At 37.7% G+C, this 15,410-nt stretch overlaps 1 protein-coding gene across 1 annotated transcript; it reads left to right on the top strand.

Moving 5' to 3' along the window:
• The first annotated feature begins 4,576 nt into the window (after positions 1–4,576).
• On the top strand, positions 4,577–13,311 carry GZMK (granzyme K). The gene is made up of 5 exons (XM_016142343.2): positions 4,577–4,773; positions 5,048–5,195; positions 10,306–10,456; positions 11,230–11,499; positions 12,882–13,311. The coding sequence occupies exons 1-5, from the start codon at positions 4,710–4,712 to the stop codon at positions 13,041–13,043; spliced, it is 795 nt and encodes a 264-aa protein (XP_015997829.2). The 5' UTR covers positions 4,577–4,709; the 3' UTR covers positions 13,044–13,311.
• The last annotated feature ends 2,099 nt before the right edge of the window (positions 13,312–15,410 follow it).

Genomic DNA, 15,410 nt, shown 5'->3' with positions numbered 1-15,410 from the left:
TAATGCTTATAATGACTTCATTTTTTCATAAAAATTTTTAATCCACCTGGAATTTATTCATGGTAAAGACTAAGGTAGAGATTCAGGAATCAGTAAGTGTTGGGTTGGGGTGCAGGTGCAAATATGTGTGTGTGCATGTGTGCATATGTGTGTGTGTGCATGTGCGCGTGCATGCATGTGTTTTGTTTGGCCAATCACTAGCCTTTGGAAAAAGTATTTCTATCATACTTAAAATTGTGTGACAATTTCAACTTGAATTCATTGTAAATGAAAAATTAAGGCATACTGAATCAATTGAGCTCCAGTCTGGCCATAGCATTTACTATGTTTTCTCATTAAAGAGTCTGATCATTCCCTTTGAAATATCTACTATATTACCCATAAGGCCTTCCATTCTCATTTGATTGTTTTCTTTTTTCCTCTACAATATGATTTACTTCCCTTTCGTTCCCTTCCTACTTCCACCTTTCTTCTGGTCTTTATTGCCTGGTTCTTTTCACTGACATATTTCTCTTGACTTGACCTACATATTGATCCTAGTCACATCCCTAAAACCCCACTAGGCTTATCCAAGTCCTCAATTCCTCTGTTCGAGGCCAGTGTCCCCACAAGTTGTTGCCTGGGAGAGACATCAAGGCTGCAAACCTTCCTTTGGCAGTCGTTCCTGTTGGAAAGATTCTCACGTGTGTAAATCTTTTAGTACAAATATTATGGACAGTGTGAGTGATCTGCCTCGGGTCCAGAGACATCACAGGGACCACCCCATGTGGGACTTTTCCAGTTCCTCCCATAATATTTCAACTCAGTAAAAATGAACACTGAAAACCACCCTGAAGAAGAAAAGAAAAAAAAAAGAGATATCATAAAAGGGCAGCATGAGAGAAAAGGTTGAGATGAGGTGAGCAGGCAGCCAGCTACAGGAGTACTGCCAACTTCTCAGATGTTTTCCTATGATTGCTGCTTATGCCAAGATCCCATATTTTACTCACTGCACTTCTCATTCACGGCAGTCATTTCGTAGTTGATTTGGAGAGGAGTAAAGGAGAATAAAGTTAAAAGACTACTGCGTCATGCAACTCAATAATGATGGAACATATTCATGTTGAATCAAGGGAGATACATATTCATAGTTAATCAAGGAAGATAATTAATATGCAAAATATGTTTTGATTAGAAGTTAAGGTAGAAGAGAAAACAAATTTCCTGCCAGCCCACTCTCATCGCCACCATCATTCCACTAAAGAGAAGTCATAGAGCGCTCTCGGAAGTACTTAAATGTAAGTAGCTAAGGACAAGGTAGCATACCAAATATCCTACCACAGCATATCATCCATCAGTGCAAAGTTTCTCTGCATTGATGTTAAGGACAAAACCCTAGGTCCAAGTTAAGGTGTACTTTGCTTTCCTTTGCAATTGCTCTCAAGCTCACCAATTTTAAGGAATTTTGTGGGAGGGATGCCTGTAATCTGAAGCAGGATTTATAGTGTCTTGGGCCCTCCAGATGTAATGTCATCACTCAGCGCCCAATAGCCCACCCCACTCCAATTTTCAAGGCTACTGTAATTGTTAGCAGATTCATTTATTCAATTAGCTAAACCATCATTGGACAGAAATCATGGCCCAGAAGACGGTGGGCCATATAGGAGGGAACCAGGGGGATTCTGCCAAATCCGTAAGAGTCCCGGAAAACTTGGTACTGGAAAACTTTTTCAAGGAGGCTAAAAGAGAAGAGACAGAGCTCGAAAGAGCTCTGCTTTGTAGTTGTGTCTGCAGAGCTATGCTCAAACTACCCGTGAGGAAGATGAGGTGTGTTTTGGGGGTTTGTTTGTTAATTTGCTTGGTTTTAGTTTCAGTCCATTGTGAACAGATACTTGATATAATACAACATGAATAGAAAAGTTAAATTAAAAACAAAAGCATACAAAACACATGTCCTATTTAATGATTAGATTGAACAGACACTAAATTACATTTCATTAAATAAAATAACTTAAGATTGAGCCTCTAAGCTCTGACTCTCAATCTCTGTCTGTTTTTGCCCCAGATGGGCAAAACACAGGTCATAGACTGGCACAGGTCTGTAGGCCATGGTTTCAGTGACACAACTATAAGAGGGTGTGGCCGATGAATGTGATGAAGCAGGTGTCAGGGCTGGTAAAGAAAGGCAGCCCACTGGAGAGAAGCACACACGGTCTTCCAAAACACAAGGGGGTCAAGAGAGAGAGGAGAGATGGAGGGAAACCAAAAACCTGTGCTCAAAAGCAGCTTCTCTAAGAGCAGCTAACAAGGACAGCTGAACATAACACGCAACAGCAAGGCCTCCCGACGAGTGAAGCTCGTCTCGCGCTGAGCACCGCAGCCTCACACTTGCTCAGCCCAGCACAGCTGCTACAAAAGCCATCCAAAGCAAACAGGCACTCCCCACAGCAGACTCAACAGAACAAAATCCAACACCCAGAAATAAATTAGATGTGGAGCTCATTGTGTTACACAGACCACTGTTCTCAAATCCAGGATCCTAAGTATAATAACAAATGATACTATTAACCAGTGCATTGGACTAAAGCCAAAACCAAGGAACTCATTACTATAAACCAATATGATTCTCAGAATTTTCCAGGTCAGCTACAAGAAAGAGTTATGAGACTGTCCTTCCAAGTGAACTAAATCTCACCCATGTCTAATTGCAGTGCATATGACTAAATCCTTTTCCCCTGGTCACAGCCAGCTTGCCTCTTTAGAGCATCTAAGCCCCAGAGACTTTTCAGAACATGGCAGGTACTTAGTCAGGTTGAAAGCAACATGAAGCCTGGAGCCAGCCCTTAAGGGCTTAAAAACTGACTCTGCCACCTGCTAGCTCAGTCATCTCCAGCAAGACTATCCACAAAGCAAGACTAGTGACAGCCACCTCTGTGGAGATACAGTTGAAAATGCTTAGCAATTTGTAAAAAGCTATGTGGATGTTGCCACACAGAAATAAGCAGAGAGTGATGTTTTTAACAATGCCTCCCCTCCACCCATCAGAAATGAAGCTTTGTCATCTACACGGTTCATTTCTTCCTCATAGTTCAAATCACTTCCACATGTCACACATCATCTTCCTTATGTTCCCAGCATCACTGGGATATAGCAGGGAACTGATGTCTTCCTGTCATCTTTACAGCTTGGAAAACTAGCCCTCAGGGATCCACCTGAAGTACATCAACAGTGACAAAGATGACTTGAAAATTCGCGGGGGCATTTGACTGAAACTAACAAGTTTGGTTTATTAAGTTTGTGGCTTTTTCTTAATCCGGCTCCTCCTTGTCTCACCCACAGTTCTCTGTGACAGGAAGTCACTACTCTGCATTGGTTTTGTTAATTCTGCTTACTTAATATGCAGGAATACTTTACTGTTGCCGCATCCCTGCTAAGTGAAAACAGAATATTTTTCAAATTCTGTGCTCTGCCAGTGTATTTATTCACATACAAGTAATTTCAGGTCAGGCAAATGATTTGGTCCAGGTTGTATGCTGTAACATTAGGCAAATTACTTAGCCTTCCTGAGCCTATTTCTTCATTTGTAGCATAATAGGTGTCCTGCCTTCCTCACAGACATAAGACATGAAAAAATAGAAGTGATCATGTAAAAAGAAATGATTTTGGAAATAATTAAAGGCGCTTATCAAATTACAATGTATAATGTATAATTACAATATTATTTATTGTTAATCCTACTGTCTTGTGCTAGAAAACAACAATTTGGTAGGAGTCTTTTGCAGTCCGCCAAGAGTAATAGCCCTGGATTTTAATTCTTTATTAAAAAATAGAAGATAGAATGTATAGATCTTAGAATAAAGAAAGTAAGAACTGTTAATTCAAGGTAATTTGGTCAGCGTTTCTGGAAAGTAATTGAGTTTCTGGTGCCTGATTTTTCTATTTGTACTCTATATTGTATAACATTTGCACCATTAATCAGCACCTATCAAAAATAGAATCTCATAGATTTGTAAGTCTAATACCTCTTGTAGTGAAGGAGAAAGTACTATAGAAAGCCTAACAATGCATTATCATCTGTTCCTGGGGAGAATAACGAAATATAGTCCTTGATTTTTAAAATACATTATTATTAAAGCCCTGGATAAACACATGGTCATTTTCAATTAAAAAATGAGTAAAAGAGAAACTCAAAATTATGAAGCATATGAGTTTCTCTGGATGACATTCAGGCTTTAGCGAAGCCTTATTGTAACACAACCATTACTTGTGCAAGGTTCTATGTCTTTCTACTTAATAAATCTATGTCCAAATGACAAAAAGAAACTAAATGTGATAGGCACCATTTTCTGCCAGGAAAAATGTAAGTATTGCTTTAGAGCAATGAACATCTTTAAACTTTGTCTACAACTTAGTTTATTTCTACAGCTTGAATATTTTTTCTTCTTGCATCATTTATAACATGAGTATTCATACAGATATTGGAGGTGATTAACTCTAGGAATGAATTCTTTATTGCACACGTAACTCCCCCAAAAGTGCTAAAAGCACAGACCTGAAACTCCCCAAACTGATATGCTCCTTTAGACTTCAGTGTGAAAATTCTTACCTCTAGAACGTTTGCGGTGAACAAGTTAAAACTTGTGAGATCAAAACTTAGTCTTCAGAATCTTCTTCCTTTACCGATACAGTCAGAGTATTTCATCTGTGTTTCTTAAATCTAAGCCGTTAAAATGACCAAGTTCTCTTCTTTTTCTCTCTTTTTCCTAATAACTTGGGCTTATATGACTCCAGAGTGTAAGTATCTTCTGTGCCTACCGTATGTGAACTATAAATGAATTTCTAATGATTGTATTGTTACAGTATAAATGAAAATAATTTTGCATAACCATGTCTATTCCTCTAACCTGTAATGTGTTATACAATTGTTTATCAGTAAAAGTATAACTATTAGGTGATTGTAGGATTCTTTTTAAATCTTTGAAAATGATATCATGATTGTCGAAATAAGAGTTACGTGAAATTATCTGCTTAGATCTCTTATGTTAAATCTTTCAATTTTCTTTTCTAGGTTTCAACATGGAGATAATTGGAGGGAAAGAGGTGTCACCTCATTCCAGGCCATTTATGGCTTCTCTTCAGTATGGCGGCAATCACATTTGCGGAGGAGTCCTGATCCATCCTCAGTGGGTGCTGACAGCAGCCCACTGCTACAGTCGGTGAGTACTTGCACTTTCTGGAGTTTTTTTCTATGTTTTTCCTCAGGCTGATGAGAAGAGAAGCTCACCTCTCCCAGGAGAGAATTTGATCTACTAACAGCTTCTGTGATAACCGACCAACTGGTGGAATTCACACATCCACTTTTTCTGCCCTGAACTTTCCTTTTCAGAAAGGGAGAGGTGGGCTACCTTTCCCATAAAGCCATTAGACAAATTCAAGCCCACTGTGTAATGCATCGACAGTAATAATGGAAGCAGCAGTATTCCTGACTTTCAGGTCATACCTCTCCTGAGGAAATCAGACGACCTGAGCTTGCACCTCCATTTCCCCATTTTACACATGGGCAATAATAATAGTAGTACTTGCTTCATGAGATTTTAATGAATAAATACTATCTTTATAAATATTTGAATATGCTTAGCTCATAGTAAGTACAAATAAGTTACAACTAGCCATCGTAGTAGTAGTAGTAAGAGGAATTTGCTTTGCTAATGGATTTTAGACTCCTTACATTAACTCTTCTGCCCCGTTCCCCAGCCTAGAGGTGAGGCCCACAGTTGGGAGGCACAACTGTAGGGGGCAACAACCTACCCAGGTGAGAAAAAAAAGTGATAGATAATTTACACACGCGCATACACACACATACACAGAGTTCTTTTTCTGAGATATTTAGAATAAAAGCTTTTCTGAAGACAGACTATAACCTCTCAAAGTCCATTTCAGCCTGCGATTCTCTTACTTCAGCTCCAAAAGTCTAAAACTCTTCTTGGGATTCTGCAACCATCACAAAAGGAAAAGCAATAGAAAATTTAGTGTTTGTTTTGTTCGTTGGGGTTTGGGGGGGTGTTGTTTTTGTTTATTTGTATGTTTTCTTCCTTATGATTCTTGCATGAATAAGCTGTGAAGAGATAGGGCCTCCTTCTCCTTTCCTTATAAGCGTTACAGCATTTCACTTACGAAACTCTTAGCCATAATGCTTTGTTCTCCGGGCATCAGCTGTACCTAAATGGAACAACTGAATTGACTTGCTTCTCCAGGTTTGGTGGTAGAGGGAACGGGGGCAATTGTTTGATTGCTCCATTAATGAGACTTTTGAACACAAAATAGAAATTTTGAAACTTGGAAACAGTGAGAATTTCTGTTTTATTTCCAAGTAGCAGGCCACTAATTTCTAATTTAATGTGGCTAATTTATTTAAGTGGGATTCTTGCTGTCATAGAAATCACCCTTGTGTCCCCCTCACTTCTGTTCTTTCCAGGGCACTTGCTCCCTGTGGACCAGCTAGGCAGAGGGTGACTATCAGTAAATGTTTGTTCAATTCAAAATATGTACATCTTCAAATATGTTTATGGTAGACATTTGGATGGACTCTAATTTCCCCAGACACAGAGCTTGACTTCTTATAAAAGTTGGATAGAACAAAAGAAAGAAAAAGAAAGAGAGAAAGAGAGAAAGAAAGAGAGAGAGAAAGAAAGAAAGAAAGAAAGAAAGAAAGAAAGAAAGAAAGAAAGAAAGAAAGAAAGGAAGGAAGGAAGGAAGGAAGGAAGGAAGGAAGGAAGAAAGAAAGAAAGAAAGAAAGAAAGAAAGAAAGAAAGAATTTTGAGGGTTTTTTTTTTTCTTGCTAAGCTGAAAACAAAGTATGCGAAATCCTTCACAAGCCATAAAGTGCTACCCAAAGGTAAATAGTATTATTAAGTTGAATTTTAAATTTTGTCAAGTGAATTTGACTCAGTAGGGATGGATTCTCAAATTGAGAAATCAGGGAAAAGAGGTCTTGGAATTTAAAAAAAAAGAAAAGAAAAAAGAAAAAAGAAACTACTGCTGACTATAATTTTAAATGGCTGGAGTTTAAAAGAACTTCAAAATATGTGGAGTTCAAATTTCCTCTACAGGACACTTAGGTGTAAAAATGTGGATGGATTAGTGCTTAGAAAAATATTAAGCTTTGTGAAATCCAAAATACTTATGAAATAGTTCAATGGTGGCTTCCCACAAATGTGCTTCAAGTATCCTGCAGGAATAGCTTACTAACCCTGGCCCCTCTCTCAGCGAAATGGTGGAGGAGGCCAAATCTGGGGGCTCCCCTCTCACTACCCATCCACGTGGTTCCTCACGCAGTATCTTGACCCTTTATTAGTTGCCATGCCAATTTTAAAAGGAAACTGGTAAAAAGACTTCTTGCATAATCTTATTTTCAACATTTTAACTTATGAGAAGCCATCTTGTCCGTTGTCTTCCTGAGTCTCCCTCAATGTCTTCCCTTACTGAGCACCCTTCCCTCCTACCACCTGCCAGTGATTAAATGGAAGCCCCCAAACCCCCATCCACATGCCTTCGCTTCATCACAAATCACTCAAGGCTCCCAGAGTAGAACGGTTAAAAATCTAGGCCCTGGATTCAATATAACTGAGCTTTCCATCCTGCCTGCATTTGTATTCTTAATATCTATGGAACTTTCTCAGGTTTGTTAGTTTATCTGAGTCTCAATTTCCTCCTGTGCAGTTGGGAATAATCATAATACCTCCCATACAGGACTGTTGTAAGGTTTAAATAAGGGGGAAAAATATGTGAAATGCTTAGCACAAAACCTGACATACCACTATAACTTAATAAATGTTATCTAATGTTGTTATATCATTATCTGTACCTTCCATGGTAATCACTGAGGAACAAATCCGATGATCCAGTTGCATTGATGGGATAGGACAGCCAGGTCATTCTCTCCTCTCTTAGGCAAAAGAGACCTCCAAGAAATAGGGACCCTGCCTTCTCTGTCAGAGCGAAGGCCTGTGTCTAAGCAGACACACTGCTCAGTGTCAAGGCAGATGGGCACAAAGAATAAGAGACATGAAAGTTCTTGACACAGGGCTTTAGAAGGCGTCATGGAAAAAGCACTGGACTTAAAGTCACAAAAATTGGGTTTGGGTCCTGCCTGATTCTTCTACTTACAATATGTATCACTTTTGGCCAGTCGAAGGACTCTTTCACCAATAAGGACTACATAGCCTGTTGGCTTTAACAACACTGAGAATGATTATTGTTAGGCTCAGTAGAGGCAATGTTTCTGAATGTCTTTAGCAGATGAAGTAAAAACGTACTGGAAGCAATACATTGGCTCTGTTCTATATGTAGTTTTGATCTGGTTAAGTCCAGGGTGCGACTCAGAAATCTGCATTATAAACCAATACCTCCGGATGATTCTGAAGCAGGTGGACCACCCATGGAGAAACACTGTGCTGTACAAATGTACAAATGAAAGACACTGGTATTATTATGCCTCTGTGTGAATTTAGACCTGGATTTATAAGGAGGTGGGATCCTAGAACTCAGGTATCATGTGAGCAGAAAAACTGACCTTTGTAGTACAGACTATAGTTGAAGTGTATCCAGAAATGGAAAGTTTAGAGAGCATTTATTTTTAGTATTAACATGTCCCAGTGGAGACAAAAATAACCATAACATTTCAAAGGAGTTAACTAATCAAGTAAATTGGTAAAAGATAAAGGGAAACCATAAATGTTCTCAGCACCCTTCCCATAGTCAGACTTCATCTTCCGCTCTCTGCATTGCACCTCACAGCTTTCCTTGGGCTTGTTATTTACACAGGTACCCACTGTTTCTGTTAGGCCTGAGATCTTGGGAGATTTTCTTTCATTCTTCCCTTCCAAAGCTTTGGGTTTAGAGAGTATGTTGAATTTGAGTTTGAATCAATCTTAGGAAATCCAGTCCACATCCTTTGAGAAATTTTATCCCCATCCTGATTTTGCAATAGGTAAACTTTTCAACAAATAGAACTGGAATTCCCAAAATAAACCAAAATAAACTCTTTTGGTAGAAACCAAAAAGTGGTCATTCCTGGCAGGCACAGCCCTGCCATACACAACTTGCCTCGTAGTTATGTACTCATTCTCCAAACTTGAAACAACTTTCCTTTTCCTTTCTGTATTTCTGTGCCCTTTTTAACTTTCATTAATCTTCATTAATCTGTATGTATGGGTATGTGTGGTTTTTTAATAATCCGCCTTGATCCCTTTTTCAAATGATAACTACATAGGTATATGTAAACAAATATAATTCTTTGTGTAACCTTCCTTGTTCTGAAAGAGGATTTGAAGTGACTTCCTAAAAACATACATTAAAATAGGATATTTTTGTAATATGCAAATGGCTCCCAGGTGTTGCCGAGAACTTAGAAAAGTCATTTCTATTTTCATAACTACATGTAAACGTACTTTTAGTTAATGTACAGTAAATCAGATCAGTTGTGGCACTATTGAAATACTGGTACTAGAACTGTATATGACTGGGGATTTAAAAAAAACCCGTTTATATCCTCTAAATCTCCACAATGGAATTATCAATGGCTACTAACTCTAAAGTGTCTTCAGTTTAAATTAGCAGTTATTTTTTACCTTAAGGAAAGTTCTCCTTTCTTGTTCAAATCATCTTTCTAATTGAAGGGAAACAACATCTGAGCACATGTGAGAGCCATGTAATGGACCTTGCTTCTCAGATTGCCCTGAGATAACATCTAGACATACCGGTTAACAAGTGTATAGCTGAGTCTTTACCTTTTAGTTATTAATACACTTAACACTGAAAAGATAACGAAGTTTTAGAGATTGATGGTGGTGATGGATGAACAATTAAATGCATTTAATACATAGAACTATATATTTAAAAATGCTTACAATTGTAAATTTTATGTTATGTATTTTCTACCTCAATTAATAAAAAAAAAAGAGAGAAAACAATGGTAGGTATAAATCTCAACACAAAAACTTGAGAAGTAGAATTTCCTTTAATTTTACATAAATTAACACAATCTCGTTGTTAACTTGATTTTAGTCCATTAGGATGTCACTCCTTTTTCCCACAATAGGGTACAAGTTCTGATATTCTTTCACAGTGCTGGGGAATGTGAGGTGGAGCAATTGTTCCTTGGTATTATTCATTCATGCTTGAGTCCACTGAAACTTCTGTCATCCTAGACAGGTTATCTTGTAAATAGTCCTTATTCCTGTATGTATATGACCTTTTCTACCATTTCTCATCCAATGGGGGATTTGGGAATCATTTTGTTGCTTCTATTCTCTTTGCCTTTTTTAGGTTTGCTAGAGGTCAGTCTCCCAAAGTGGTTTTAGGAGCACACTCTCTCTCAAAGAATGAGGCTTCCAAACAGACAATTGAGATTAAAAAATTCATACCATTCTCAAGATTTACATCAGATCCTGAATCGAATGATATTATGCTGGTTAAGGTATGTAGCATTGCCTTCCGTTAGTTTCTCCAACATTCCGATACAATATAGTTCAGCTGCTAAATCATCTATACAAAAACACTTTGTTAGCACTCTCTCCATGTTTGAGGTGACTGTGACATACTATATAAGGGCTCATTTTAACTCCATATACTGCCTTGAAAGAAACAAGAATTTATTACAAATGTATCAGGCTGTGTTTACATAAGAAAAAGCAACTCGGATGCTCATATATGTGGGAAGGAACATCCTAACAGGCCTAAGGATCCAGATCAAAAGCTTTTTCTCCAAATGCTTTTATCATTAGCAAATGAAAAATACAAGTCATTTATATAACAGAGCCAACCAAGTGACTTCAGGGACACAGAAGTGAGTTACAACTTAGTCTAGACCATACTTAGTCTAGTCCAAACTTAGTCTAGACCATACTCAAGGGTCCTATCCAGCAGGAAATAGCCCAACCCTCAAAGTCATGACCTGTGGATGTTATTCCACAGAAAACCATCCAATACAGAGCAAAGGCCAGTTTACTTGAGACTGAAAAAAATTCCTGCTCTGCATAAGTTCCCTCTCCAAACATCACTGAGCTCCGTGGGGAATGAAGAGCATGTTCCAAAAAGCAACAACCACAAATTCAGCTGCGAGCTACCACCAAAGAAGATTCAAGAAGAGGGACGCCCTCCTAGAACAGAAGACCACACATAGATCACTCAGGCTAATAGCAGAATATTATTGGGGATGAATAATAATTTATTCTCTTTTCAATCTATCAGCTTCACGTGGCCGCGAAACTTGATAAGTATGTCCAGCTGCTTCACCCAAGCACCAAAAATGATATTAGAGCTGGAACAAAGTGCCATGTTACTGGCTGGGGCACTACCGATCCAAAACTTTTAAGCCCTTCTGATACCCTGCGAGAAGTCACTGTTACTGTCATAAGTCGAAAACTTTGCAACACCCAAAGTTATTACAACCACAATCCAATTATAACTAAAGACATGGTATGTGCAGGAGATGCCAAAGGCCAGAAGGATTCCTGCCAGGTAAGAGCCTATCACTCAAAAAGATATCTCAAAGAGCTGTTCTATAGTCAAGGTTCCATTTGCTTGTTAGCACAGGGGAGAGGCATGGAAAACACAAATTCACAGTCCCTAAAAGTACTCTCCATTCCTGAACAGCATTATCTTTCACCTTCCAGTCTGAACGAATCATAAGAATGTTCCCAACAACATAATAAATACTCATTAAATGTTTTCTATTCAGGATAATAGACTGTATCTGATGATTTGTACAGGCTTCCTCTGAGGGGTATTACCATCCTAGAAAGCCTACCAACTCTGAGGTCACTAGTGGCAATTAGAAGATAACTTCTCCAAGAAAAGAACCACATTTTAAATTAATGGACAGGTCTTATAAGACCTAACTTAAAAAAGCTCAACTATATAGTGTGTGTTTCTTAAATCATGTCAACTGACTGACTCAAAGAAACAACAGTCATATTTTTCAAAATCTTGTCTTCTGGGGTAGTAAAAAAAATAGATGTACATGATTACAGATGACAAATAGGTAGCACATAGATTATCAATATTTTTAGAAATTAGAATACAATATTTGCATCGCACTATACGTGTGATTATCAGGTGGAATTTATGACAATTTCAAAGATCATGTGCATTTGGAGTGCCCCAGGAACATCATCTCCCAAACCTCTGTTTTAAGGCCAACTGGAGCATGAGGGGGTGCAGTTTTCGATGGGAGTGGCAGCAGAGGCACAGGCTGCTTTTTGGATTTGAAAGCCAACTCTTAATCCGAAAGGCCAGGCTGCCCCTTCTATTGCCCTGTCACTTTCCTTGACAGAATGTTAGTTACATGTTTTGTTATCAGAGTGAGTCCTCAAGAATCAGTTATTGAGCAAGTATTTACTAAGTGTTGTGTATGTGCAAAAAACTGTGTTCATCTCTATGAGGATGCAAAACAGGGAGAAGCTCCTGACACCAGGACATTACTGCAATACTCTTTCTGCCGGTCTAAATAGCAACTTGATTTCAGATCCATAAACACCAAAATGAAATTCACGATTTAAAATTTTTCTTTTATCTCAGTGAGTTATTTTAAACTTTATGTCTACCTGTTCATTCCTTAATGAATAAAGTTCAATAGTCACTGATTACCAAAGAATGTATATATGTGGTCCTAGACAGAGACAGACAGACAGACAGACAGACAGACAGACAGACAGACAGGAACATGGTCCTAGACAGAGACAGAGACACAGAGACCCTACACCAATAAGGAGCTACATTGGGTACTATTCAAGACACAAAAAACCAAGGACCCAGATAATAATCTTGGAGTAATCAACAGGTGATGGTAGAAAAAGTTCAACAACTTCTTACCAAGTATCTACCCATTTTCTTCTTTCCAGGGTGATTCAGGTGGTCCCTTGATGTGCAAAGGTGCCTTCTATGCCCTAGTCTCTGGAGGTCGTAAATGTGGTAAAGCCAAGAAACCTGGAATCTACACCCTATTTACCAAGAAATACCTGGATTGGATCAAAAGCAAGCTTGCCCAATCTCATGTAAACTAAGACTACACGTGATTTTTTTGAATCTGCCAGCTGCCTGTTTTCTTGGAGGGAGGGGTTGTTTGTTTGTGTTTGTTTGTTGTTTTTCCCATAATGTGTTCTGTAGGCTAATTTTATCTTCAGATACAACTGGATGGAGTTAAAGAGCATAGATAGAGTCCACTCCTGCCCCTTATGATTGACTTTGTTACGAATTCTAGTTCTCTTTCACATGTCTTACTGATGTATTTCTGTTGTGCTGATTTCATTCTGAATAAAATTTAGGAGACTATTTGTCTTTTATGGGAATTAGTACAGCAAATGGCATATCCTTCTACTCTACTTACAATCTCCAAAAGGGTAAAAGTTGATTCGACTAGACAGTTATGGCAGCACCTTCAACTAGGTTTATGTTGTGATCTCTGCTGGATTATCCTAAGCTGTGTTTTCAAAATAAGAAACAGTAAATTCAAACACCTCAACTCAAGTTAAGAAAGACTCATAAAAGTTTGTACAAATATTTAGAATAGTACTTACCATTTATTTATGTCGCACTTGTTCTATACAGGGTTTAAACAAATTTACAAAAAATACCTGCAATAAGAAATATGAAATTAAAAATAATTTTTTCTCAAAAAATTAAAAATAGAAATACTGTATGATCCAGCAATTCTACTTCCGGGTATTTATCTGGCGGAACAAAATAAAAACATTAACTTGAAAAGATGTACGCATCCCCATGTTCACTGCAACACTATTTACAATAGCCAAGATTTGGAAGCAACTTCAGTGTCCATTGATGAATGGATAATGAAATTATATATGTGTGTACACACACACACACACACACACACACACAATATGGAGTATTATTCAAAGATGAAAAAAAACAATGAAATCTCACCATTTGCGGCAACATGAATGGACTTCGAGTGCATTATGCTAAGTGAAATAAATCAGACAGAGAAAGACCAATACTGTATATTCTCTCTTAAAAAAAGAAAAATAAAAAGAAAAAAAAGCTCATAGATACAGAAAATAGATTAGTCGCTGCCAGGAGGGGGTCAAATGGTTTAAATTTTTTTTAATTACTTAATTTTTAAAAAATAATAACTTGTGAAGGAATAAGAGTAAGAAATAAGAGTAAGAAAGAGATGAAGACAAGAGTGTTGTTAACACCCAAAGTGCTATCATTTTCTTTCTGTTCTTTTGCTAGAAAGAGCCATTTTTGGCTTTGTGTCTCACATAAGTCAATGCAAAAAGATCAAAACAATCAGTTATATAAATTACAGTATCCAAAGATAAAAACAAACCATTTGCCCAGGATCACTGGTGCCAGAACTGAGATGAGAGAAAATTTCTTCCATGAACCTTTTAAGAAGGCCACTGTGCCATGATTCCAATGTTCCTACCAACTGCCTCAGGATCATCTGAGAAGATTGTTTGTCATACAGATGACCCTGACTCCTTGCCCAGAAATTCGAATTGAACAGGCTTAAAGCAAGCCTGGAAATCTGCATTGTTTAAAAGCAGTTCAGTTGATTCTGATAAATGGGCAAATCTGAAAGTTACCAATAATGAACATTCTTAATAATATCTTACAAAAAGAACAATAAGTGTCACAAAATTGTTTATTTTATAAATGTTTCAGTGTGAACTGATGACTGAAAGACCTAAGTATACTCAGTAAGTGCACTTGAAGGTCTGAGCAGTCCACGATGGGGTTGTGCAGTGATTAGAAAGGCAACAATTTCTGATTTGGGTGGGTGGTGGTGGAGAACAGGAGAGTCATTCAGGCTTTTCTTTCAATAGTCAGAAACCAAAGGGTTAATCTCAGCTTTTATATTTAATTTGTGTTTCAGAGGACAGTTTTCATTTCAAGGTGACACCATTGAGTTTTCCTACGTTCCTATAGAATGGATGCTTTAATTCGCTTATTTGCTTGTCATGGTTTGTAGATAGCTTTACTCTACTATGAATACTTAGGCAAATAGAAGCACTGAGTTAAAAAGTAACCTAATTAAGCTATAGAACTGCTTTGAGAATGAAGTAGTAAAACAAAAGTTTTTAAATATTCCATTTTATGTCATTTTTGATTCATTAAAAACATACTGATTATGACCCAGAAATATTGAACTATATTTCATAAGAAAAGAGGGAAATTATAAGAACTCTGGACTCACCATTAAAAACTAATTATCTATTCCATCTAAACTTTAAATCCATGAAACAAATCTAACAAAAGAGACTCTTTAAATATTAGAAGCAGCAAGAGAAAAACAGATAGTTACTTATAAAAGAAAACCATAAGACTGACAGCTGATTTCCCTAAAGAAACTATGCAGCACAGAAGGGCTTGGTAAAAAATATTCAACAGATGAAGACCCAGGA

The sequence above is a fragment of the Rousettus aegyptiacus genome, unplaced genomic scaffold (genome assembly GCF_014176215.1).
Source record: "Rousettus aegyptiacus isolate mRouAeg1 unplaced genomic scaffold, mRouAeg1.p scaffold_m13_p_8, whole genome shotgun sequence".
In the NCBI taxonomy this organism is placed as follows: domain Eukaryota; kingdom Metazoa; phylum Chordata; class Mammalia; order Chiroptera; family Pteropodidae; genus Rousettus; species Rousettus aegyptiacus.
The sequence above is the reverse complement of the archived record's forward strand: the minus strand, read 5'-3'. Positions and strand labels throughout refer to the sequence as shown.